Source organism: Myotis myotis, unplaced genomic scaffold, assembly GCF_014108235.1.
Source record: "Myotis myotis isolate mMyoMyo1 unplaced genomic scaffold, mMyoMyo1.p scaffold_m19_p_12, whole genome shotgun sequence".
NCBI lineage: Eukaryota > Metazoa > Chordata > Mammalia > Chiroptera > Vespertilionidae > Myotis > Myotis myotis.
This window is the reverse complement of record NW_023416316.1, coordinates 41,144,072-41,171,281: the sequence shown is the minus strand read 5'-3', so window position 1 is coordinate 41,171,281 and position 27,210 is coordinate 41,144,072. Positions and strand designations below refer to the sequence as shown.

Sequence of the window (27,210 nt, the reverse complement as noted above, 5' to 3'; positions counted from 1 at the left end):
GTGACACTTTTATAATCATCTATGCAGGTTGAGATTATCTAGGGACGAAGTGAAGGGCTCTGGCCACACTTGTTGAATCTATTTTTAATTCAACTTATAGGCATATGATATTTGCCAATTACCTTAACTAATAATAAGAACATGATATCATTAAATACCTTCTTATATCTTAGTTGGCATACTACTAGTTAAGAGTATGGGCTTCAGAGACAGTGGATCTTGGTTCTAACCTTTATTTAGCTGCCTTACTACGAAAACTGATAACACAGACCTCATAAGGATAATAATCTATGCCAGCACAGAGAGCATCATCAAATAAGAGCCCAATAAACTATAATCACCATTATTATGATTATGCTCATAGAAATTTTATGAAGATAGACAGAACAGGTGTATTTATAATCCACTTAGAAATGGAGCAATCAAATCTTGTGGAGTTTAAATGATATGTCAATGTTTCATGTTCATAAAAGTATTACATCAGTGGTTAATATGAAACAAACAAAAATAACTCAGTCTATTTTTGAGGAGTTATTAATTAAGGTGGGGAAGAAGACAGTTATGAGATAAATCAGAATATGACATTTGGGATAAAGTTAGTCAGAAAAGATGACTTGGTGGGAGTGAGTTTTGAAGTTAGTTTGATTGAAGTGTAGAATTTTTGGGTTGTAATAGAAGAAAGGGTCAGTAAGAGTAATATGGAGAAATCACAGAGGTGGGGTTCTGTTCAATAGCTAAACAATATACATTTTTATGTCTAATCTCAGGAAAAAAAGTATTACTATCTAATTTTCATAGCAATATTCTTAACCAAAGCCTGTTGTATTAATCTATTAATTGAGAAAAGAAATGTTTGGTTAAACAGAATAGAAGAAATTTAAATTTAAAGAACCAAGGCTAGTTCTCATTCATTTGGGTGAATCATGCATTTCTCAAAGGGTGCAGTGGTTCTCAACCTTCCTAATGCCGCGACCCTTTAATACAGTTCCTCATGTTGTGGTGACCCCCAACCATAAAATTATTTTCGTTGCTACTTCATAACTGTAATTTTGCTACTGTTATGAATCGTAATGTAAATACCTGATATGCAGGATGTATTTTCATTGTTCGCGACCCACAGGTTGAGAACCAGTGGTTTCGAGAAAGGCCTGTTCTCAGTCTACACTTTGCCCCCATTACCAACATAACCATCCACCTCCCACCTTGAATTGCTAAATAAGAAAATAGTTTTCTATTCATATGCCAGGTTGAAAAATGCCCTCACTATAGTCACTATAGTACGATCAAGCTTGGAAATATGATTAGAGATAACGTTGTGTGATAAAGTTGTAAACTAGTTAAGATCTATCATAGTATTTCCCCCATAATGTTTATTTTCCTTGTAGCCTGAATTTCATCGTGCCCAATTCAGCTTCATCAATATTCATTGAGCACCTACTACACTTGAGGCTCTAATTGGAGCTCTGAGACTCCAAAAATACATGCCTGTATCTTTAAAGTCTAATTTAATGTCTAGCTAAGAGCTAAGACTTGAAGGGAGGTAATGTAAATGCTTCAAGATATCTCAAAGCAGACTTGGGGCAATTTAATCTTCCTTCTTTATGTTTAGAACTAGTTTTGCCTTTATAGTAGCATTCCAAACGGATATTCATATTCTGAGATGAATAGCAACTAGCAACTGCTGTGTCAACGGCTTCTATAAATAGCATAACTCTAGTAATACTTGAATGTCCAGCTTCTAAAAGTGCTCATTTGAGAGCCAGCTCCACAGAAATAAAATAATCTATATTTTCTGTCAGTTGGGCAATAAATCCACTGCAGTAAATATCAAGGATAAGAAATAGAGCCTTTCTTTGATTCTTATATTTTTATTTATTTCAAGTAAATTTCCTAGATTTCCCTTGACACTTATTTTGTGCCACTTCAACATTATTCTGAAATACAGACATGAACTTGACAAAAAATACCACTGTCTTATGTTTTCAAATAATTGCATTTTGATAGAATTCTGAAGTGGCAAAGATTTTTAACAATACATTAGTGTTTTCCCCCTGCTACATGAGGTTTATCTCTTTGATGTTTATTACATGCAAGTTTAATTCTATAAAGTAGAAGAAAAAGGGCAGAGGCACTAAATTAAAATAGCTATGAAAATTATTATAACTACTTAAGAAGCTTACCAGAAAACATTTCTATTTTGGTGGTTTTTAGGGGGATTTTTACCATGATCATCAACATTTTATTTATATACTACTTTTTATGGCAACCTACCATTACATTCTTGTTGAATGATCATACTAGAATAGCAAAGACATATTAAAAATTCCCTCAAACTATGTCATGATATATACCAATTTTATTACAATAATTTACAGCTTGAAAAACAAGAGCCTGAGAAATTCTATGTATATTCCAATTCCCCAGTTTTTGTGAAAAACTGTACTAGCGTGGTTGAAATTCAGTGGATCTTGGTCAAAGATTTACTGAAGAACTAAAATACAACTGTTTTTCCTGTGTTTTCTACAACCTGCCAACTTCATTTCCTTTTCTCTATGCTCTCTCTGAGGTTCGCTTGGATGTTGGTGAGCTATGGCTTGCCTTTATTAGACTCCTGTGAGCAGGGACAATGAATGTGCACAATTTACTGTACACACAAGTGGCTTTTTCTGCCCTCTAGGCTGGTATCAAGACCATTTCTCATTGGAAAGTCAGACAATATAATTAAATCCTATTGGCACAGGCATGGGTAAATTCCTATTGGCATACAAGTAGGAAGAAATATGGGGGGGAAAAAAGAATAAAAATAGCATAAGGGGAGGTAAAATCAGAGAAAATGCAGGAATGGGAGGAAAAATAAATCAGGAGTGATTCAGCTCAGCAAAACCAGTAAATGCAATATAAGTACTATCTTTCTACAATCATAGAAGATTTATAAGAGGAACAAACAGAATATTATAAGAAGGCCAGCATTCTCTGCAAATGTTTAGACAACTGAGACAATTATTTGGTTACTCTCTCTTGAATAAAGAAATAATCAGCTTCTATTTATTCCTAGGTCATTTGAATGAGAAAGTTCCAGAATGCCTCTCCCACCTAACATCAAATAATAATAACAGGTTTATGATAGAGATGCTGAAGCTGTGAATATTTAAAGATGATTTCTGAGTTATCACATTTTAAATAATTAACTCATTTGTTAATAAAACGCAATAATAAGTGCTTTTGGTATTAGGACATTGTAGCATATTCTAGTTCTTTAAGAAATATATTTGTTCTAGGTCACAATTAACCTACACTTAAGAGTCAACTTGGAATCTAATCCAGGTATACTCCATCAAAGACCAGTCTCAGACACTCTGAAAAAAATAGTGACATTACTTTTACAGTCACTTCTGACTACAAAACACTTTGGGAATTGCTGCTTGAGATATTTAATTTGTGTGTGATATAAAACAGCCAGTAAATTTCAGTTACAGGGATACTCCACTGATAAAACTAATATCTCATTCCTTATTCTACATATTCTGGATAAATTAGCATGTCTACATGTAAATTGGTAACATTGATATGGACACTTCTTATAACTTAAAATAAAAGCCTTGATGAATTTAAAGAGTATTTGCTTACTGCTTGCGTTTCATGGTATTTGATTTTTTTCTTCAAAGTATTTTGTTTGAACTTGAAAAAACTGCATATATTGTATTGCATTGAAGTAAGATGGTTTCACATTATTGCAATACAACAGAAAAAGCAGACTAAGACCAGTTCTCAACCTCTCTGAGTTTTTTTTCTTTTGATTTTTTGACAGACACCATAGATAAAATGATGACTCAGATAAATATAAGACCAAGTCCTCTCTGATGAATTGCTGACTGATTGGTCAGTGTGTGGCTTGGGACATTAGAATAGAAAAAAGAGGTTGGCATCCTGCTGAATTTGGTCAAGGCTTCTGAGTAGCTCCATAATGGGAAATAAAGAATCCAATTATGCCCACTCCTCACCCAGTGAAAGAAAGACCAACCAAGGCAGCCACAGCTCTATGCAGAGAATCTCCCTTTGCAGTGTTCCAGGTCTAGGTGAAGGGCACTCAAATAATAAAGAAGCTGGAGACCTGGGGTGAGCAGAGACCTCTTGATGTGTGAGCCAATGGGTCCACGTTGTTAATGAATCTTAATGTATTCTTGCCAAGAGCACATGCAAGATCTGATGGGTGAGGAAAGAGCACTGCTTGATTCAGGCCAAGAAGGCAGTTGATAGGTCTTACTTAGAAACTTTCTTAGTAAAAAGAATTGACACTGGAATTTTCAAAGATAGATTTTGGAAAGTGAGTAGTCTTTCAATAAATGATTCCTAACGTAAGTTTTATTTTTGGAGGTAGGGGCTGAGAGAGTACTGTAATGTGTATATTTTGAATTGCAATTTTATTTAACTTTTTTGATATCACCCCTATGAGAAGTTACATACAGGGGAAACTCCCAGGACTTACATCTCTTCCAATCAGGTCCTCCTGGTTTTCCACAATTCCCCAGGGGGCAATACCTATGGTACATATCTTCCCTCGAGACTTAGATGCATGGTCCTTCAAGGCATCGCCAACATGACGAATAACACCTAAGAGGAAAAAGAGAAGTATTATTCTTGCCTTTTAAAGCAATCACCTTCCATTGTTCTAAAATAAATTGTGAGGACTACTATTATTTCTCCCAAGATTAAATGTGCTGAATATACAATTTTGACACATTTCTATACAAACTGCATTGTTTATGTGAGTATGAACTTGTGCCTCTAATGCCAGATACATTTGTCAAGACTTGTATATGAACTCCAGCAATGCATTTCTTATCCCATCTTATATGAAAAAATGCGTCTAACTTCTGTAAAAACATAGATATAATTCTTTAAACTTAGAAAATCTTTTTCTGGTATTATATTATAAGCATAATGATGTATTAAATATGACTAAGAACCAATTCCATGACTGTATCCTATAAAAAGCATGATATATAACATTATATTAAATTTACACCACAGTTGTAAGAGTTAGGGTCAAATAGAATAGTGACAGCCCAGATTTTGTCAACCTTAATTTCATCTTTCAATTTATGGACACATAATGAGAAGACCCTACTTGGAAAGAAAATGATGGCATATTCTGTGGAAAGTTCATGTTAAAAATATATAAATATACCTTTTTATTTTTATCATTCTAATAGTTTTCCTCTCCTATCATGATGGCCTTCCCCATCACTGTCGTTAAAAGTGAGAAATTCAGTTTATAAGATGGTTGGAGACCTATAACTTATCTCTTTATAAACCATCTAAAGAAGGTTCAATTAATAATTGTTTCACCTCCCTCTTCAATGGTAATTTTCATATAAGATATGAAATGTATTCTCTAAGAGAAGATGTTTCCACTAACAAAAATTCCACCCATTGCTCAAGGAAATCTTCACGCCTAGTTTCATCTCTTATATCAGCGATGGCGAACCTATGACAAGCGTGTCAGAGGTGACACGCGAACTCATTTTTTTGGTTGATTTTTCTTTGTTAAATGCCATTTAAATATATAAAATAAATATCAAAAATAGAAGCCTTTGTTTTACTATGGTTGCAAATATCAAAAAATTTCTATATGTGACACGGCACCAGAGTTAAGTTAGGGTTTTTCAAAATGCTGACATGCTGAGCTCAAAAGGTTTGCCATCACTGTATATGAAAGCTGAGTTGGATTTTATTTCATCTAAGTTTGAACAGGATTTGGTTTGCATATCTTGAATAGCTCAATATGTCCCCTACCATATTCTGTCATGAATCATACTCACACACGAAGATGGCCCCTCTAAATGTAAAATTCCTTGAGGGGAAGGTTAGGGTGGGGGTCAGTATCATACTCATCTTTGTGTATTTCAGGGGCTAGCACAGAGTAAAGGCTCAGAAACCATGCACTGAACTAAGCACACAAAACACACCAGGCAATTGAGTCATGGGATGGGAAATATATGTGTAAACAACTCGATTCTGAAATATTTGTAAGAGGAAACGGAAAGATCCTCCTTTAAAAAAAATCAAATAACAAAATAGTGTAAATAACCACTAATCCACGTTGAGCTATTCTGGAAGTGTTGAGAAGAGTATCAATTTCACTTATTAGCTTATCTATGGATCTCCTAAGTGAGAGCACTGGTTTAAAAATATAAGAAACAAAGCTGTGACTATTCATATTAAAAATTCCCCCCATTTACATGCAAAATTCCTTCCAGGGTAGTCCTGGACAAGAAGTCCAATGCCCTTCCATCTGCCATAATCCCACCATCATCTCTTATGTAATCTGAGTGTGTCACCTCGCAAGAGTATTGCATTGAACCTCAAGCCTGGAATGAGGCAGAAAAGAACTCTTTGGTTTATAGTATTTATGTTGTAAATTCTTTTGTTATTAGATGTGCTTCATAAAAGTAGAAAAACAAGTACTCAGGAACAAAAGATTGGTAAGAATTTCTTCAGAACCTTTAGAAATTTTGATTTGGTCTCGATTTGAGGTACAGGTTATGTCAGGAGAGCAACAGAGTGAGTAATCCCAGGCGAATGGTGCCTACTAAGCTGTGAGTGAAAGTTGGAGCCCGAAAGCCTAAACAGTCATTGAAAGAAAATTGCTCTGTGGACATTTGATCACTACAAAATAAACAGGGAAGAGCTGACCGAGCAGGTCATTCTCAGATCATGTCAGTTACAGACTAAGCCAGGATTTCACATAACAATGAAGAGCTCGGGCAATCCTGAGTTCACTGCTGAATTGTGCGCATCGAGTTCCGTGCCGAATGCTCACAAATTCTAGGTATTGAGGAGAATTCTGAGTGCAGGACTCACCCAAACATCATCCAAACTATAAACAAAAGAATAAAAAACACTGAGATAATCTTTTATTTAAAACTCGTTGGTCCGGGGTTATGTTAGAATGTTCCACAACCTCCAAGTTTGCCTACATCTGCAGACTTGGAGACTTGTAACAAGTTTGAATTAACTCACTGCGGCATTACTTGTGTACTTTCAATTGGCACTTCAGACTCAGGCTGGGGAAATATGTCAAAACAATTTACAGGCATCCATTCCACTCTGTTGCACATTAATTCTGCAGATAAGCACTTCAGTATAAGTGGGTTTGTAAGAATTGGTTTGACAACCTGCCTGTATCACAATGTAGAAATGTCTCTTGCAGGTTGAAAAAACTGTTTGGAATTCAGAGTGGAGTGTATCTTCTACTGATGTGGAGATTATTTAATAACATTTGAAATAACAAGCAAATAATATTCTGGGCTTTGCTACTATACTTTATGTTTCAGATGGAAAGGGCATTTTATAAAATTAAAGCTACTTCCATCAAACTTAAAATCAATTAAAAAACAGAGGCAGAGCTTCTAATTTAGAGCAAAAGTTATTCCTTAAAGAATTATTGGGCACAGCGCAGGGCATATAGTCAATAATACTGTAATAAATATGTGTGTGTCAGGGGATACTAGACTTATTGGAGGATAACTTCATAAGTTATATAAATATCTCATCACTATGCTGATCACCTGAGACTAATATAATATCAAATGTTAACTATATTTGAAAAATATAAAAATTTTTTTTAAAAAGAATTATTGGATGCTTATTTGGCAACTTGATATATTGAAAATATCCCATGATATTACATTAGTCACATTTAAAAATTCTGTATAGTCAAGTATTAAATATCACAACCTGTTTCTCATGCGTAAGTAATTCTACTTGGTTGAGAAATAATGGTAGAGTTATCATTTAGGTGAAGGAGGGAGAGAGAATGATGAGAGAAGAGAGAACCAGTGAGTATGGGCACATGGGTAGGAGAAGCCGGGGGAATATAAATACATTTAACCTCCGGAGAAAGTTATCTTAGTCACAGTGCTCTCGTGGCTTATGTTGCCTTTCTCTGCCCCACTTCCAATCACCTGTGTTAACCCCGCCAGTGAATATCCACGCTCCGGTTGTCATGGCTGCTTTGATAAGACCTTTCCCAAAGACTTGCTTGAGTTTTGGCTGGAGTTCAAAGTTCTGCAGGCCCCCATGGACAGAGATGAGAAGCTTGGGAAGCTCCAACTGCCATTCCTTGGTCATCAGGTGTAAGAGGAGATCAGGTTTTGTATCGAAAGATACTCGCACATACTGGAAGAAGAAGAGCCATGGGTTAGACAGGGCAGGGCTGGCTGGGGCTGCTTCTTTTTAGTGACTGCAGTGATGAATGAGATGTGTACCTACTTGAGAAATGTCTCATATGAACTCAGATTTTTTAAAAAGGGATAAATCATCTGCTTTACCAAAAGAGCCTTCGTTAGACAAAGGGAGACACTTTTTTAAAGGTTTTCTTGAAATTGTGAATAACTACAAACTTTCAAATTATTTTTCTTAAATGAAGCACAGGCACAATTCTTCCTGGAATATGCTCTTTGCTCAAAGGAAATCATGTTTCTATTTACCGGCATTAACATTTGTGCAACAGTTCAAATGTATCTAATATTTTCAATATAAGTGATCCCTTTATGCCAGCTGGACCTGGGTGTAACTGTTTCTGTGACCCTGTTATTTCAAGAGGTTTTGAAAAGTTCTATCGTTCTACATAATGTAATGAAAATTTTAAAATAAGGTAACAACTGATTATATTTATTTAAATATATAATAACTGCATACCAAATGTTTTCTTTATCTTTCAAAGTGACAAAAGGCATGCACATTTCTCTTGCAGTATAGTTGAAAAAAATTAGAATGTATAGCATATATAATATTACCAGATGCAACCAGAAATTAAGTTATGACAAGTAACTTATAAATGAAATGCCATAAATACCTATAATGATAAATCTATGTATATAGTTATTCATATCACCATATACATAGTTACTTTTAGGTCTCAGTTTAATTGTATAAAGCCTTTCATTTCTATCTGGAAACAATGGAAATACTGGGAAAATATATTTGAAAGCCTTTTGTAATGCAGTGCTGAGCTGGCATGAAAAGAGGGAACATCCTGATTCCTAAACAGAGTGGAAGCTGGAATCTCAGGAGATAAAGAAGCACTAAGCAGGCTTTAACCCTGTCAGTTTCTCCTAAATCCCGGAAGACTTGGGTATCTGCTTTAATGGGTTTATGCAGTGTGGGTGAGACTAATCAGGGACCCCCTAAAGACCTGGGATACTTCAAAGGCCTCCAACCTCAAGAGTAAGGAAGAAAAAAGTAAGTCTGGTGTACAGAAGATCAGGAAGTCTGCCTGCTTACCTTTTTTCCTAAATAGAAAAGAAAAAGAAATTCCCCTCTGATTATTTATAAACAAAAATAGATCCTCATACAGGTTTTAGCCCACATTCACACTATCAACATGGTTTCAAAAACTCAAACAGAGTAATGTATAATAGTTCTATTGGGCTAATGGCTCCAGCTAACTGGCAGAAACAAATGTAAATTCTCTGTGCAGGAATGTGTCATCAATCAAGACCTCAAATAATTTCCAAGGGAAAATAATAACTTCATAGTAAAATAATTACAATAAATTACACAAGGGAATAAAGCCGCATGAATGAGAACCAAAGGAAACAACAGACAGTAGAATAAGAGCCTCAAAGATATTGAAATGATCAGACACAGAGTATGAAATAGCTATATGTTAAAAAACATAAATGAGAAAATTCAATATGTGAGTAAAGAACAAGAGATGGCCCTAACCGGTTTGGCTCAGGGGATAGAGCGTCGGCCTGCGGACTGAAAGGTCTCAGGTTCGATTCCAGTCAAGGGTATGTACCTTGGTTGCGGGCACATCCCCAGTAGGAGGTGTGCAGGAGGCAGCTAATCGATGTTTCTCTCTCATCGATGTTTCTAACTCTCTATCCCTCTCCCTTCCTCTCTGTAAAAAAATCAATAAAATATATTTTAAAAAAAAGAACAAGAGATGATAAGGAATGACCACATACATTTGAAAAATAATAAAAAATAGAACTTCTAAAATTAAAATATAATAATTTAAATGAAAACTAAATGGATAAATTAAACTACCAAACAGACATGCTAATGATATATCCAGAGCAATAAACCAGATGCCACCTAGAGACTAAGGAATTGAAAACAGAAGAAAAATGGAGCCCCTTGGAGGCCATACCAGAATTCTTGATAGTGATAAAAGAGATAATGGTGAATAGGTAACCCTTGAAAATATCCTGGCTGGGAATTTACCAAAATTACAGACTCTTTTCCCCAAATCTTTTTAGATCATATTATTTTCCAACTCAAATTGTTATATCATATGTAAACTCCCATTCTGCCTGTCCTGGTCTCCCACAATTTGGCCTTACCCTACTTATTCAGAGCCATTTCCCTACTTCTTTCTGTATTTGGCTAATGTTGTTTACCTCCTAGAAAACCCATTCCCTCCACTTTCCTCTATATAAATCATTCTAGTCTTTCAAAGACTTTCACTGACTTTTCCTGAGAATGCAAACTCATGTTGATGCTATATAACTCTCAATCAAACCCAGTCTGATATTTTATTTCTGGTTGCTGCTTGCATGTGTCAGTTTTATCTCATTGCAAGATATTTGAGGAGAGGGACCATGTTTGACCTGACCATGACTTTTTCAGTACTGGCTATGAAGTAGTTACAATCTTAGAAATAAAAGGGAGCTTGGGTTAGCAGTCATGGGAACTAGAAATCATCTAGTTCAATTCTGCTTTACAGATGAGGATACTGAAACCTAGGGAAGATGAATAACAGGAACCTCAGAGCTAGTTATCTAATAACTAGAGGCCCAAAGCACGAAATCTGGGCAAGAGTAGGCCTTCCTTCCCCCGGCTGCCAGCACTGGCTTCCCTCTGGCACCCCGGACCTGGACTTCCCTCTGGCTGCCAGCAGGCACCCAGGACCCGGATTTCATCCAGAAGGTCGTCTGGAAGGACAACCGGTCTAATTAGCATATTAGGCTTTTATTATTATAGATTAACCATTCACTAATCCATTCTGAAAGTTACCGCCACACTGGGAACTCTAGGTTGAGCTGTGCTTCTCAGACTAACATGCATGACTCACCAGGAGGACCTCGATTCAACAGGTTGGAGATGGGGCTTGAGGTTTGGCATTTCTAACTAGCTCCCCAGGGACCACAGGGGTAGCAAAGATTACAACTCTTTCCCAGACCAAAGATTTTAAGTGGTGTGTCTTGTTTCTGTCATTGGACCAAAGGAAAGAAAGGACACTCAATATTTTATAAGAAATCAAAGAGAAAAATAGAGGAAATATTGGAAGAATTACTCAGGACAGGCCACATTAAATAGGAACATGCAGTCATTATCAAGCTACTCAGCATGTCTCTAACTAGCTAATTCTTTGTTATCAGGAATAATTCTTATACAAAGGAACACATGATTGACTACATCCCACTCCTGATAAATAACAAATACTGGGTGTCCTTGGTCCTTTGGTTTTATTTGTGGTTTACTGTGCCCTTCCCTTTGAGCATGAGAGGCAACATAAGGAAAAAAGAGAAATATTTAAATAAAGCAATTTGTTACTTTTTGTTATATTATTGTTTAGGAACTCCATGAAATGGTTTTGGGTAATAAGCAAAAAAATAAATAAATAAATAAATTCTGAGGTCTAAATTAAAGAGCAGGCTGGAGAGTGAAAGAGATGAAACTGCTAGCCTGTTAATGGCTGCTGACCAGCTCACAAAAGCCTTCTCACACTCCTGTTTTAACCCCTTGGAATTTTGGATTAATTTCCAGGTGGGTATTTCCTGCTGTTTATTTTAGCCAGGCACCATCTAACTCCAGGAGCCTTGGCTCATCTACAGGTGATCTTTCCAGACTGCTGCCCACGGCCAGTCTATAGGAGTGGACACTTCTTTATGGGGATTCTGCTACCCCAGAGCTGGCCCTGCTTCACTGTCCCCCACCTTTGCCCATAGCTCATGTGAATTCTGTCAGACTACCTCTTTCTTTCCCCTTCCCCATACTGGAGGTGGGACAGTGGACATGCTGTCTTTTCTACCTGGCCATGCCCCTGGTGATTTAGACTCCATGCCCCAAGACCAGTCTTTTGTCTAGCATTTTTGACTCAATAAAACCTCACTTAAAACAATTTCAGTCATGGAAGTTAAAGATTTTTAGTTTAAAATGAGCATAAGAGAATAATAAAACTAAGGGATAAAATAATATTTTGTGATATCTGAAGGTTTAAATTTTAAATTATATTCTTACACCCATAAAATCAGGTTATTCAGTAAGCTCTCCAGGGGCTTGTAATATAACAGCCCACTCCTGTGCCGATCAGCAGCTTCAAAATCACAAATGACTGTTCCCGGAGCAATTCATCAATTCCTGCTAAATGGTCAATGTGGTTTGAAATGAGGAGCTATTTCGGTTGTCAAGATAAGCAGTTTTGCCTGTCCACTTGTGAGCTCATTAATTGCTAAGGGTTCACCTTACAAATAAGAAATCCTCCCCATGCCCTGGCCAGTTTGGCTCAGTGGATAGAGCATCAGCTTGCAGACTAAAAGGTCCCAGGTTTGATTCCAGCCAAGGGCACATACCCGGGTTGCGGGCTCGATCCCCAGTATGGGGTGTGCAGGAGGCAGCCGATCCATGATTCTCTCTCATCATTGACGTTTCTATCTCTCCCTCTCACTTCATCTCTGAAATCATAAAAAATATATTTAAAAAAAGAAATCCTCCTCATGTGTATATTAAATTTAGTCACCTGGGCAGGACTCTGATGTAGTGACATGTGCTTCCATTTCTTGATTTCCAATTATGAGCAGCATCACACTCTAGCATCAGATAGTCGCCCTGTAAGCCATCTGGCCAATTTGAGCACCCTTTCTTGTGAATAGGGATGATCCCGACCATCTCACAGGACATGGTAAAGATTAAACTATGCAAAATCCCTGTTATAGCAGAAAAACTGATACATGCAAATTGGGTGATGGTTATAATGACTTCTGTATACAAAAGAATTCAATGACTTGCCTTTAGCTTTTAAACTAGTACGCCCTTCTCAGTAGTGCTTTGTATCTCAACTCTTTAAGTTATCTGGAGTGACTAGTGCAGGTGTTTATACAAAAACTAGAGGCCTGGCCCAGTGCACAACATTTGTGCACTGAGGGGTGGGGGTGGGGGGTGCAAGTGGTCCCTCAGCCCAGCCTGCGTGCTTTAGCAGTCTGGGAGCCCTTGGGGGATGTCCCACTGATGGCTTAGGCCTGCTGTCAGCCCGGCTTGTGGCTGAGCAGCGCTCCCCCTGTGGGAGCACACTGAACACCAAGGGACAGCTTCTGTGTTGAGCATCTGCCTCCTGGTGGTCAGTGCACATCATAGCAACAGGTTGTTCCGCTGCTGGGTCGATTTGCATATTACCCTTTTATTATATTGAATACCTGTCAAGAGGGAGAATGCTATAGCTCTGGGCTACCTAACCCATCCTTCAACACATGCTCTTATAGTTACCCAATTTTTAATTTCTAGAGATAAACTGAGCTCAAATAAGTTACTCATGCTGTGGTTATCTTCCCTTTTCCCTTTCATTATTAGGTCCTTGACTGACAGAAAGCCTTGCAATGAGCTGATGACAATTAGAATTGCATCTCAAGAATGCTCTGCATAAAATAGAGGTTTGCTCTAGTTGAAATTGTACTGTTTAATCTATTCTTAAGTGCTTTGGAGGCCAATGCATTTGGCATAACTTTCACAACAATACATATTTTGAGTTCCAAACCACACCTTAGAAATGAAGACTTTACAGTTGAGGCTATAAAAGAAAACTAGAGATTTTCTTTTGTGAAATGACTTCTTGAATTGTTGTTCTGCCTGGTGCTAAAGGTCTTTTGTTTAGCAGGTGACTTCACCACAGTTTTTATTTCTAAAGTCACTCCTATTGCTTCATTGTTAGAAATGTTCCCATTCACTCATCAAAGCAAAATTCAACTTTATTATGCCTCACTCTGCACTAAACTTGGAGATCACAGAGGTGTCACAAACCAGACAGTATTCTTTCCCCTTTATGACACCCAGGGTGGCCAAAGGCTGAAGAGTGGGGAAGCAGCCGGTACTATTTAGAACAGGCTGGGTCTGTTTAATTAAAAAATTAATCATAATCTTCCTTTGGCATTCTGAACCCGAGCTTCTGAGGAGCAATCTGGCTCTGATAATTAATCAGTCACCTCTTTAGCCCAAAATTTTTACCCACAAAACTTTACCCAGCATTTAAAATGAACACTTAAAATAAAACAAAACAATAAAAAAATCCAAAACTGCAGAACAATAAATCTGCCTACATTCTAGGAAATGGTAAATGACTAATTCTCCTCCTAACACTGCAAAAGCACCTTTAATTCTTGGAAATGAGCAACTGGTATTTGTTAGTATTGCTTACTCTGAGTAATGGAACTATTAATGCTAATATCTATTTTAACATTTTTAATGCCTTTCTTATGAGCCTGGAGTGGGAAATTTGCCCCATTTCCCTTTCTTTTAAGAGATGTGACAAGCATCATTTCATTTCCTAATTCTTTGTAGCCACATTTCAGATGAGTGCGTTTAATTAAAGCTGTGGCCAAGGAGAATATGTTGCACCAGACTACTATGACAATTTTGCTGATAGTAGCTTTTCAGGTTTGTGGAGCCATTTGCTTTGCAGCAGGAGTTGAATACTTATGGTGGTTTAATATATGTTAAAGCTCCCTAGAAAGAAAATATTGGGAATGTAAATGTGAGGTGTCACTGTTATTGGATTCCTAGTTTGATGACTCACAACATTTTGGAGGTGAAAATGCCATCGTAATTTATTCCATATTGTTTTTGTAATTCCTCAATGTTAGAGACTGGGTACTTCCAGGTCATGGATGCTGAAAAGCCAAAGCTAAAGGTTTTGAAATAATTATAAAACTTCACTGAGAATATGAACAGGCCACAGGGGTTTCTCTATGCTTTTTCTGCCAGAATTACTTAATGTAAACTCTTCTAGAAGCAAGGAGATGAGAATTTTCTTTTTTAAAAATTTTTTAAAATAAATTTGGACATAATTCCTGCCCTGAAATTCCTGGAGACACGTAAAATAATTTAAAATGGTTTTCTAAGAGGAAGGTGAGGGTGGGTGGTAAGAGATCAAACCCATTGACACAAATAGTAGGGTGGTGAAGGCCTGGACAGGGGGCAGGGGTGGGCTAGAAGGAGCCAATGGGGGGAAAGAGGAGGCATCTGTAATACTTTCAGCAATAATAATAAAATAAAACTGTTTTCTATAATGTCCTTAAAAAATACCGACAAATGAAACAACAGGAACTTGAGTTCTTTTCTCTGACAGAACCTACAACCCTTTGCTTTTATTTTTTCATTGATCTTTAAAATCAGTAGTAACTTTTTGAGATGTGTAAAATCATGATGAAGTCTGCAAATAGAAATATCACTGCAAGTCACAGAGTGCATTCAGGGTCTAGAACCCATGGCTCCCAAACCTGGGCTAATTGACTTCTCAGGAGATGAGACTTTTCTAGAGGGCAGATGGGGTCCTTGAGGAAAGTTGGTTCTTCCTTCTCTATAGGTCTATGACTGGGATCAGAAGTTGCAGTGACAAATCCTAGTTTTATTCTCAGATTCAGAAGGCACTGTCAGTTCAATGGTCTGGAAACTACAAGATGAAAATTGGAAATCAATGGAGCAATTACACACCCCCCCCCCCCCCCAAATACCTTACCGTGCTTATGGAAAGCTGCTTAGTTAGCCATAGTCTAGTGATTCGCTATTTTGTTTTGCAAAGTGGGATTCCTTTATTTTCGTATTTGCTGTGTGTGAGTCAATGATGATTCCCAGACCAAATTTGCATAATGCAAAGTGTAGCAAATTTTTAAAAAGTCAAATTCAATCCCAAAACATTTTAAGAGTGCAAGGTTGTAGATGCCTCTCCCCACCCCCAACCTAGGGTCTCTCCCTTGGCCTTCCCTCCTCCCTGCCATCCTCTATCCACAATGCCCAGACAATGAGGCTTTCATCTTGGCAGGCTTTCATAGTTAGAGCTTTAAGTATGAAAATGAGGCATAAGAACAGTTATCTCAATTATATGAAAACTGTAATAAGAAGCTCAACCTGATCCAATAAGCAGAGTAAATAGCAAGGGAAAACCTGAGAATTATCTGGGTGACTTGAGAGGTTTAAATACAAGCTCTTAATTAGGTTATACTTACCTTGTCCACAAGGCAGCTCAGCATTAATTAAAAGAGATGATTAGTAAGCAAATAAGATTCTGTCTCATCAAGTGCAGCACTGCTTCCTTTTCTAAGTAACCTACAGGCTTAGCCTCAGATAAAGAAGAGTCTTTGAGGAAGGACTCAACGTCCGATGGAGCTCTCTCTTGCTATTGCTCTCGAAGGCAGTTTTAAAAAGTTACCTGGAACCCACCCTTGTCAGACAACGCTGAAACCGGAGCTTTAGTATCTGCATCTCCTTGACTTTGGTGCCTCTGACTTTTATGATGCATCTGAATAAACTGTCAGGTCCCCCAGAAGCTCAGGAGTGCCTTGTCTGGGGACATGACATTTGGTAATATGTGGCTTGGTGTTGAGAAGGGAGTGAGAATCCTTCATTCACTGCCAGCTTTGACTGTCTCCTTCCTGTGTCACCATTTCTCTGCAATGTGTGAGGGAAGCTGGGTTCATTTGTTTTACTAGAGCTTGTCAAGCCTGGGAATTGAGGATGGAATACTACAAAGGACTAGGAAGCGCTCAGAACATGGTTCTATTAACAGCCTAGGATGCAATTTCACCAAGAGCTCTTCCCGTTCACAGCTTCTGCGTCTAATGAAGCTCATCCAATAATAGTGATCCTCTATCTCTAGCGCAAAGTTTTCAGAATCCTTATAAAAATCTAGAAAAATAATGGCAATTAGCTTCCTTCCAAAACACAACTATAGTGTGTCCCGGGCACACCGGGCGGAGAAGAAACAGAGGAGCCTGGATTTGAGAACTATCTCTGTCGTTAAATAATTGTGTGACTCTTGGGAGATAATTCAACTTAACTGGGTTCCACATAAAACAGGTAGAAAGATTTGGGATTATTTAGCAATTTTTAAGCCAGGCTGGAATAACCTGGCTAACTTAAAACAACAACAACAAACCGGGTGCCAGTTTCTGACCCAGACCAACAATGAAGGAGACTCTCTGGGGGAGACTCTTACATGGGCATCTGTAGGAGCCCCTGCGGTACACCAGAGCCTCCAGGCTGAGAGCCCCTGCACCTGATCCCTCCAGTGTCTTTGGTGCCCAGAGTTCCGTGGCATCGTGCTGTACTGCCTATGGTAACACAGGCATATAATGCTCCTGAGCAGGTATGGTTTTCATAATTTTAATAACAATGAAAATAATTTCAATAATGATTCACTTTCTTCCAATTGTATCTTCCACCAACCTCCAGCAGGCTCTGCCTCACCTTGTGTCCAGACTACATGGGCATTTTGAAGACCCAAGCACTTCATCTTGGGTTGTTTTAAAGGGAACAGTTAGTGTTACACCTTATTTTAAAAAAATTAATGAAGGGCAACGTTAATCTGCCCTCTAGAATTTTTGACCACTTTGCTAAAAATCATTTCAACTTTCAAATATTTTGTCAGGAGTAGGTGACCAAAGACATATTGTTAGTTGACCTGCTTCACTTAAATCCTGGCCAATAATTTACCACAGCTTCCCATCTAAAGGCTGGCACTCTTTCACAGACAGTAGTTGCTGATTTTCCCTTTGTCCGAACGGCAACCTTGTTTGTTGAAGAGGACGAGAAATAAAATTGGTGCAAAACAACCATCCTGACTGACGAAACAAGACATATGATATTTGGAACAACTCAACCTCTTTGTCTAGACAGGAGAATCAAAATACTTCAAGGGCAAATATTCAAAGTGGACAAAATGTGCATTGTGTCTGGTGAATCGCGTGGGTTCCCACTTGTTAAACATAAATCAGTTTCCAAAACATGTCCTGGTCACTGGAGGCATCATGGTCATTAGCATCTCCCAGGTGATCACTTTGGAGGGACACTCTTACTTGTGAGCAAAATAATGCTCCATTTGACAGACACTGCTTTCTAACTGTGGAAATAATGACCAGAAGCTTACTTACCATGTGCCTCGGAGTTTGTGGCATGATACTGGCTGGCATCATTCAAAGACCCTATGAAGTTACTGGATGTACCACTCTATGCTTATTGCCTACTAAGCCACTTCCTCTCCTGTGGTACTTTTCTTATAGGGAAAGTGCATGACTTTTAATTAATTCCTGGTTCAAGAAGACCCACACTGTATATGGTTCAATCCAGGCTGTGAATGGGGACTGTGCTGAGTTGAGGACCCTTAATGATCTTGGGTAGGTAAATGCATCCCTTAATTGGATGTGGAAGTTAGCATCTCCATTTCCCTTAGTTCTGTACAGGCTTAGACTAACCCTTTCTTTCTTTTGCCAGGCCTTATTGAAAGTTGCATATAGCATCTCTTTTTTCCCCAATATATTATTCAAAATTGGTTTTAATCTAATATATAGCTTAGAATTAAGTTTCTGAGGGAAAAACTGTGAGAATAGCTTATAGCTATTCTTGATGAAGAAAATATTGCAGTTGGCAGGGGGCGGGGTGCAGATGTGAGAATGGGAGGGGAGAGGAAAAAAGACAAGAGAGGTGGCTTTGTTGCCCATTTCCGGACTGTAACGGGTGAAGTGACTTATTTTGCATTTTGCAGTAAGCTTCTCTAAGCAAAATTTTCTCTCCGAACTCAGAAGCCTCTGTGGCATGCCTGAGAACAGCCACCTCCAACTGCTCCACCCTCAGCGATCTCTCTTTCAACAGAAGCAAGCTTGTTGGAATAGAGCATTTCTAGAATTTCCAAAAACACATGGTATACTTTTCTCCTGGCAAAATCTGACAGCCAAGTAGGGAGAGGGCCATGATGAAAGCTGAAATTTAGAAGTGACAATTCTGAGAAGTAAAATGTGTTTATTTCCTAAAGCTTCCTTTCCAAAGAAAAATGCTTTTCATATGGAGTGCTTCCATTGAGAACATTATTGAACACAGCTGCTTGGAGAAAAAGCACTCAGTCTGATAGAAGAGAGAAGAAAATAGTCTGACACGATCATTTCTACTTTGAATTGAGAGAAATCCTAGTTACCAATAGAACAAAATAGAAACCTAAAGGTAAGATTTTCTTTTTTTTTTTAACCAAAGGAGTTAGAAAAACATGTCTTAACAATGAGACCCAGATAGTAACATAATAAATAGTGGATAGAGAGCTACTTATTATGAATAAAAACAACAGTCATGTGTCTGATCTCATACTAATCCTCAGAGGGAGGTTTGTTTGCCTCATTTTATAGAGAAAGAGCATAGGTACTTAGGACAAGGTAACTAGAGCAGGTTACCCGGCCAGGAAATGACAGAATTGGGATTAGGTCTAAAGACTAAACCTCCAGCTCTTTGCCATTGCCTTGTAGGACTTGCGAGAGAATTGGGGAAAATGAATGGATGTTTTTCTGATTACCATGGCTTTATTGGAATGGCCACCTCCTTGGAACTCAATGGTCCCGAAAGCATCCGTGGGGCTGAGTTGAGTGTGCTTGCTGATGGACCACTTCTCGGACTGGATGTCATTTCGGGAGAGGCGACTCTCATTTTTCTCATTCTGAAGAACGGAGATGCTGGGAGTGAGGCCCACATGCTGGCCTATTAGACGCCCGCAGCAACACCTATAATGTAAGAGGTCAAAGTGAACCATTGTATTCGCCGCTACTGGAATACACACTTAAGGCTGGAAAATCTACAGTCTGTAGCAAGCCAGTTAGTCAATTTTCAGGTGGAATCCCATATTGTGATGGTATCAGGCACATGAGGAAGTCAGGATTTACCTGAAAATATCCCTTTTCTTCTCTGCCCCCTCATTTTCCTTCAGCTGTGTAAGCTGTACCATGTCCCCTGTCCTTCTCCACCCACCCCTTTCACACCTGCCACATTGTTCAAGATTGGAATCTGCGAACAAAAGCTCTGTATATGTTTTTACTTCATATTCCTCCTGTCGATCAAATCTTGCAGGCAGGACACTGAGCAGCTCCCAGGGAAGAATTTTAATATGCACATTTAAATGAGGGATCTCACTCATAGGTGAGTCACAACCTAACTTGTCTTTTCCAACTTGACATTCACTGTCAAAAAGCCAATTCAGAGGGAAAAAATCTGCAGTTTAAGTGTTCTTATAGGAACAATGAAAGAATTATTCACAAGATATCTGAAAACAAAATTCACTCCTTAACCCATGAAAAAGTCCTTCAGACTTTCCTGCCACTGTGGCTATGATTATTGTTATAACACTGACACACAGTTACCATTTATTAAATGCTAACAGTGTGGCATTCACTTTATGAGTATAATACTGTAGTTTTGAAGGTTAGATAAGGTTAGATAATTTTCTCAAGGTTACACAGTCTGTATGACTCTATAGTCCAGTGATGGTGAACCTTTTGAGCTCAGCGTGTCAGCATTTTGAAAAATCCTAACTTAACTCTGGTGCCATGTCACATATAGAAATTTTTTGATACTTGCAACCACAGTAAAACAAAGACTTATATTTTTGATATTTCTTTTATATATTTAAATGCCATTTAACAAAGAAAAATCAACCAAAAAAATGAGTTCGCATGTCACCTCTGACACGCATGCCATAGGATCGCCATCACTGCTATCGTCTATATTTTAAACTGCTTAGTACATTGCCTTTTAAAAAAGGCATTTCCAGACATTGATATGTTACTTTATCCCAAATACTTCCCACTGTTTTGATCTTCAAAAAAGTAAGTAGGAAACTAAAAATGTGCTTGGATAGGATTCTGAAGGTCTGCATTCTAATTAGTAATCTGCTAAAAGTCATTAATTTAAAAATCTCTTTTGAATCACAGCAATGTATGTTGGTACAAAGAAGTATTTTGATGAAATACTTAAAAAGGAAAACCAGTAACTATACAAATATATATACTCCATCTTACATGCAGTGATTAATTCCCTCCCTGGTGGTCTATTTGTTATTCTGTATAGATTCTTAGAGAATTCACTGCAGAGATGGCATATTATGTGGTATGTGTATAAAAGATTGCTGAAAAGATGTCCAGCAACAATAAAAATTGAACTTTAATTCCACATTGGTCTACATGCAATGAATAGTGCTAACTATTGTAGTTTTCCCATAATTGCTACTCCATGGTCTCGGTACATGATAAAGACAGCAAAATTACCTATGGGGGTCTTTGGTGCTGGGTATGATGTGAACACATTCTCTTTTATAAAATGCTCTTTCTATCCAGGATTTCTGAGCCTAAAAAAAAAAGAAGAGTAAAGGTGAACATAATCTTTAAGTATTTTAGGCAGCAACATTTCAGAATAACATGATGGACTAGTACCTCATAAACTGAAATGAAATTGTGGTTACACACATAAACACTGACTACAACAAAATCAATTACTCCCAGAACATGATAATTAGCTTATTCAACATTATAATTTTGTGAGTTAAAGGAAATGATCATAATAAAAAACAGCGATAGAACCATATACAAATTCATGATTTTTGAAGGACAAAAAAAAAAAGTGCTCTTTTTAGAGAAAATGAAAAATATACAGCAGTATGTTTTTAACCCTACAGATAACAAGTGTTCAGTTGTGGGAAAATATACAGCTGAACTTTGAACAACACATATTTGAAATGTGTGGGCCCACTTACATGTGAATTTTTTAAATAAATACTGTAAATGTATTTTCTTTCCCTTATGATTTTCTTAATAACATTTTCTTCTGCTTACTTTATTGTAAGAATACAGTATTTAATACATACAACAAACAACTTATGTATTAATCGACTCCTTACATTATTGGTAAGGCTTTTGGTTAACAGTAGGCAATTAGTAGATAAGTCTTTGGGGAGTCAAAAGTTACACTCAAATTTTTGACTGTGCGGGAAGTTGGCTCCTCTAAACCTTGCTTTGTCCAAGGGTCAACCATGTATCTAAACAAGTATAAAGTTTTTATGGCTGACACTTAGATTTTCCTTGGAGAAGGAAAGAAAAATGGTGAGGGAATTACATAACTCAAGAGCCCTAATCCATCACCATGATTTTTTCTAAAATCTAAATTAGTAATGCTTAAATACAGAGGGGGAAAAATGGAAATGGAAACATAAGGAAGATAAATGTCTTCATCACAGTCCAAAATTTCACAGGTAATGCCTTTGGAGGAAGAGCAATAGCACATTTTTTTGTATCCCATATGCCTTTAAGCATAGGAAATACAGCTTCTCAGATGGGCATTGTTGGGACTCTCCACCCAGGAGTCTGGCCACTGAGATGGGGCTCTGGGAAAGATAAAGGCAGTTCTGGAAAACTGTACTATCTTTGTCCCAAAGAGGAGTGTCCATCCTGCATCCTTTTACCCCTTTCTTCATCACATTTGCAATAGAAGTGTCTCTTACGGAATCCAGAAAGCTTCTCAAAAGATTCCTTCTCTAAGTGTTTAAGATAAAAGTTGCTATAGCAACTTAAAATGTTATTTCTATCTGGTGCCCTCTTCTACCTAACCCAGCGCCAGGACTGAATTCATACTCTTAAAATACTCAAGGCCAAAGCGCAGCTGGGCTGTTTACTTGGCCTGTCTCAATGGCCACTGTTCACTGTGACAAGCCCCCAGTCGCTGGCCATGATGGATATTGGCTCTGCCAAGGCCCCAAACATCCATATAAGTTGTGCTAAGGTCTGGTTTGCCCTCCACCCCTTATTTGTGCATCTCCTTCCTCTCTCGAAATAGAGTGTCCACAAGCATGTGGGTCTGAAGGCAGTGGTTGTCTAATACTCATGACAACACACACTTTAAAAGTAGCAACATGGGGGACGCCTCAGGGGTATGTAGGAACTGCATCCTGTTTCAATCATGGTCACAATGGGGTCCCATACCTCTGAGTGCTTATGCACTATCCACATGACAAGGAGCACCCCCCTTGCCTCAGAGATCCGTGGGTCCAGGGGGCCCACTGCACCCTCTCACCACCAAGGCCACATTTGCAGTTCTGTTTGTCAGCTGGGCATGAAAAAGCCCCAGTGTTTATTCTCAAAGAATTTTTCTTTTCAAATATGTAGGAAAAGCTAGGGGCTACATCTTTGCAACAGTGTAGATGATAACCAGTCTTTATCTCTCTAAAAAGCCTGTAAGTTAAACTATTCATGGGCTGTGATTTTTTCCTAGACACTGAATACTCTCGTTGATAACATCTCTTGGCAGAAAGACGGTAAAAATATTCCTCACTGGACATTTGACACCAACTTTCCCTACACCTTGGGGAGCAGAAAAGAGCACTTTTCTTTTTTTCTTTGTGGTCCACTTTGACGAGGGTTCAGAAGGATCTTTTGGGGGAGAACCTGAGAATTTCAGGGAATACTGATCAATACTCTCTGAGAGAAAGCAAGAATGGTAACATCATGGGTAGAGCATGAGGTTCGCAATTTTAAAAAAGGGTGTGAGTGGGACTCAGCTATGTGGACCAAGTCAAATAATTTCTTTGTCCCTCAGATTTCTTCATCTATAAAATGGGCACGACAATATGCCTGACACACAGAGTTATCATTATGACTTGGGAACTGTGTTTTCACTTCAAAAAGTCGAGCAGTCCTAGGTTGGTTCTGATACTAAAGGCTCAGATGAAGTTTCCGACGAGAGTACTGTGATTTTGCTGGAGCAGATCGACCTAGATTGATCTCGCTTTGCATCGGGGAATACTGGCCAATAACAAGGTATGTAGGAAAGCTATTTAACTTCCCTGAGCCTTTCCTATAACATGAGGATAACCATAGCTGTTTTGGAGAGTTGTATTAATCAAAGGTAATTCAGGGAAAGCACCTGGCACTTAGTAGGAACTCAGTATGTAATAACGCCTCAGCTTTACGAAGGGCTCATTGGGTGCCTGGATTTGTGCCATAGATGTATTATCTCCATGGAGGCTCATAAGAACACTGTGATTACTATTATATCCATTTATCAGTGAAGAAACTAGTCAGATGCAGCAAATAAATTTTAAAGCCAGAGATTGAACTTGAGCAGTCTGATTCTAGGGTTCACACTCTTACTCACTCTGCTAAACTGCCTCCCAAGTGGGATATTATTTAAACACACACACACACACACACACACACACACACACACTGATTTCAGGGAGAAAGGGAGAGATAGAAACATCGATGATGAGAGAGAATCATTAATCAATTGCCTCCTGCACGCCTTGGCATGTGCCCTGACTGGGAATTGAACCGTGATCTCCTGATTCATAGGTTGATGCTCAAAATACTGAGCAACACCAGCCAGACACCAAGCTGGATATTATTGATATTAAATACTCTTGATCTTGGTAGTGCCATCTGTGCATGTCTGGAAGTGCCTTGGTATTTGAAGAGAGTTGGGCTTCTAGAGGCATGTCTTAGAGCCAGTTCAAACGTGTATTTTTCCTCTTCTCATTTCTCCTTTCTGTGGAGACTGTTCATTACTCACTATGCTATCTGTTCTTCCTCTCCTTCAGGTAAAGAATTTGGGTGGGACATTAGGAAGCCATCAGATTATGAGAAGGAAACAAAGAGGGGAAATCTTTATAATAACTACAACAAAGACATGTAATCACAGTAGGACTCCCAGTTTGAGAATCTGGGAGACCATGACATAGATTAGATTTTTCAAGGGCACCTTCATTATTTCTCTCTCTCATGGATCCCAAGTTCAACTTGGAAAGCCCAGGGAGTTTTACTCAGATGCTGTGTAGTAAGGATACTACATGTAAATTGCCAACTTGTTTGCTAGTCTTTAATTATAAAGTAATTTGACTTGTGTGCAGTTTAGCAGCTTCATTACCTTCTAAAAGGTGGCATGGCACTTCACTGTTAGCAAAGGGACTGAGGATTAGTTTCTATTTCTTCTTATTAGAGGATTAACTACTTCCCTTGCAAAGTCACAGAAAATTGGGAGGAGGAAAAAAAAGAAACATAATGTAAAAAGAATCTTTCCATTACTCATAATTGAACTGGATCGTTTCTTCTTTGAGAAGTACAATACATAACGGAAAGAATGCATGTGTAGCACATGAATTAGAAATTTTACAAACTATCACACATAATTTACTATGCTCTATTGTGGGTTTTGCTTTACTGTGCTTTTTATTCTGGTCTTCAGTGTGGACAGATAGTAGACTTTTAAAATTATTTTCTTTGAGAGGGCACATTTGAAGTATAATCAAGGTTTAACTTGTTCTCTAGCCCAATTCCCTTTTCATTTGTTCCAAGTCTTTGAATGGCTCTGTGCAAGCTTTCTACTTGGCTTTCACATCCAACTAGGTTAGCTCAGAATGGCTATCCTCATTGTTAGAAAGCATGAAAGAGTTCTGCCGTGGGTCTAGCTGACCATATATCATGCAAAACCGCAATGGACAAAGTGTCCTGAAATCTCTTTTAAATATACTTCGGAAGTCTCATGTACTTTTACTTTAGGAAATCACTTACGTAAATTCTTTTCTAAAGGTAGAATAGTCACGTCACCATGACCGAGTCTGTGAAAGGCTATTTTCTTTCTTGTCTTTCTGCATCATCAGTCATGTGTGATGTGTAAAAGGAAAGTGTTTTCCGTAGGTTAATGATTAAAGGATATCTCATTCAAAACACAAATGAGGACATTCACATTTTAAACAAAGCATAATGATTACCCTCAAAGAATAAATTAATTACCAATTTTAAAAGTCTAATGTACCATCAATAAAGCAGCAAAATGATAGAAACAAAGCAGCTACAAACATCGCCCTCAAAAGACAAAAAAATGAAGTTATTTCTTTTAAGCAGGTTTCAACTCTTTTTTTACAAAGTCTCTGCTACGAAGGTGCGTCCCCCAGACTACTTTTGACTCTTATCATTATCCACTCTGCACTCTCTACAGAAGCAAGGATTTCTCCAGGCAGGAATGGTCTACAAGTGCAGACACAGAGCATGTATTAAATCAGAAATTCTTGGAGCTTGCTATTGCATTCCACCCTTTAGCAGGGCAACCTTAACAGAAGAACAACCCAGACCAGTAATCATAAGATTAAAAAAAAAAAAAAAAAAGAGACCATTAACTTTATAGGAATAAAGTGCAAGCAAAATTTCACTATGTGCCTCATTTTGAGGCTCTCAGGTTTTCAATGTACACTTTGCCCCAAACAGAACAAAATACCAACGACCCAAAGGCACTGAACCCTATGTTCATTTTTGCCTTTTGCTTTCCCTCAAGGTCTCCCTGGGCATCCCTCGGGTCTTCCTCTAGGTCCCCAGATCCAACATTGGGAAGTTGAACGAGAGGAAAGTGAGCTGAAATCACTTTACCTGAGCACTGACTCTGGGTGGTGGCAAAGGCAGTCCCACCAGCGGCTCCTGTTGCTTTCATTTTGCTGCGCCTGGGGCTGGTCATCCCGTTAATAATGCTCTTATGACCGCCCACTGGAAAAAAAAAGTCACTTGCCCGGCTCTTCCCCCGAGAGACCTTTCAAGTAAGCAATGAACTTGGGCAGATTAGCCCCTTGGAATGTGCTGCTGTGGGATTAGCCTCAGGAAGAATCCCATGGACATTCCCTCGCAGCCTCAAGCACTGCTTGATTTGAACATCGAGGCTGACGCCAGGAGAAAAACAAATCCCCGGACAGATCGGATTTAACTGGCACAAGTCCTGACAGGCTCACCCCACTTTTCTCTTTCCATTTTCAGCGAGAAGGCTTGTGAAAGTGTGATAAGGTGTTCTGAAAAGTTCAACTCTGGAAAGCAAATCCTTCTGAAGAAACAGTGTGTTAAGGCTCCAAGTGGGTTGAACACACAAGCCGCATTGTTCGTTCCTCCCCAAAGAATGGAATGATAGCGTTTCTTTAAAGAGGAACTGCTAAGAACTGAACGTTTCAAAAAGAATAGTTTGATCCCTGATCATGAGCCCACGTAGAATAAAGTTGGAGTTTGCCAGTGACCTTCCACAACTTCTAAAATGTCCATAAATAAGAAAACGTGTCTGGTTACTCTGATCCTGCAGCCCCTCTTCCCACGATTGCAGAGGTGTGGTTAGAACCCTACACGCCCCTGTCTCGCTATTTAAAAAAGATGAGCTGTG

The 27,210-nt window shown here is 38.4% G+C and overlaps 1 protein-coding gene across 3 annotated transcripts in view; it reads right to left on the bottom strand.

Moving 5' to 3' along the window:
* TRPM3 (transient receptor potential cation channel subfamily M member 3) overlaps window positions 1-26,489 on the bottom strand; it is a 237,081-nt gene extending 210,592 nt beyond the window's left edge. For all 3 annotated transcript variants that reach the window (XM_036330860.1, XM_036330862.1, XM_036330861.1), the window contains exons 1-5: window positions 26,442-26,489; window positions 21,300-21,379; window positions 19,559-19,763; window positions 7,968-8,181; window positions 4,487-4,611 (exon numbers count right to left, since the gene is read on the bottom strand). In XM_036330860.1, coding sequence (XP_036186753.1) covers window positions 4,487-4,611; window positions 7,968-8,181; window positions 19,559-19,561 — 342 coding nt within the window. In that variant the 5' untranslated portion in view covers window positions 19,562-19,763; window positions 21,300-21,379; window positions 26,442-26,489. The remainder of the gene's footprint in view (window positions 1-4,486; window positions 4,612-7,967; window positions 8,182-19,558; window positions 19,764-21,299; window positions 21,380-26,441) is intronic.
* Window positions 26,490-27,210: the final 721 nt, after the last annotated feature.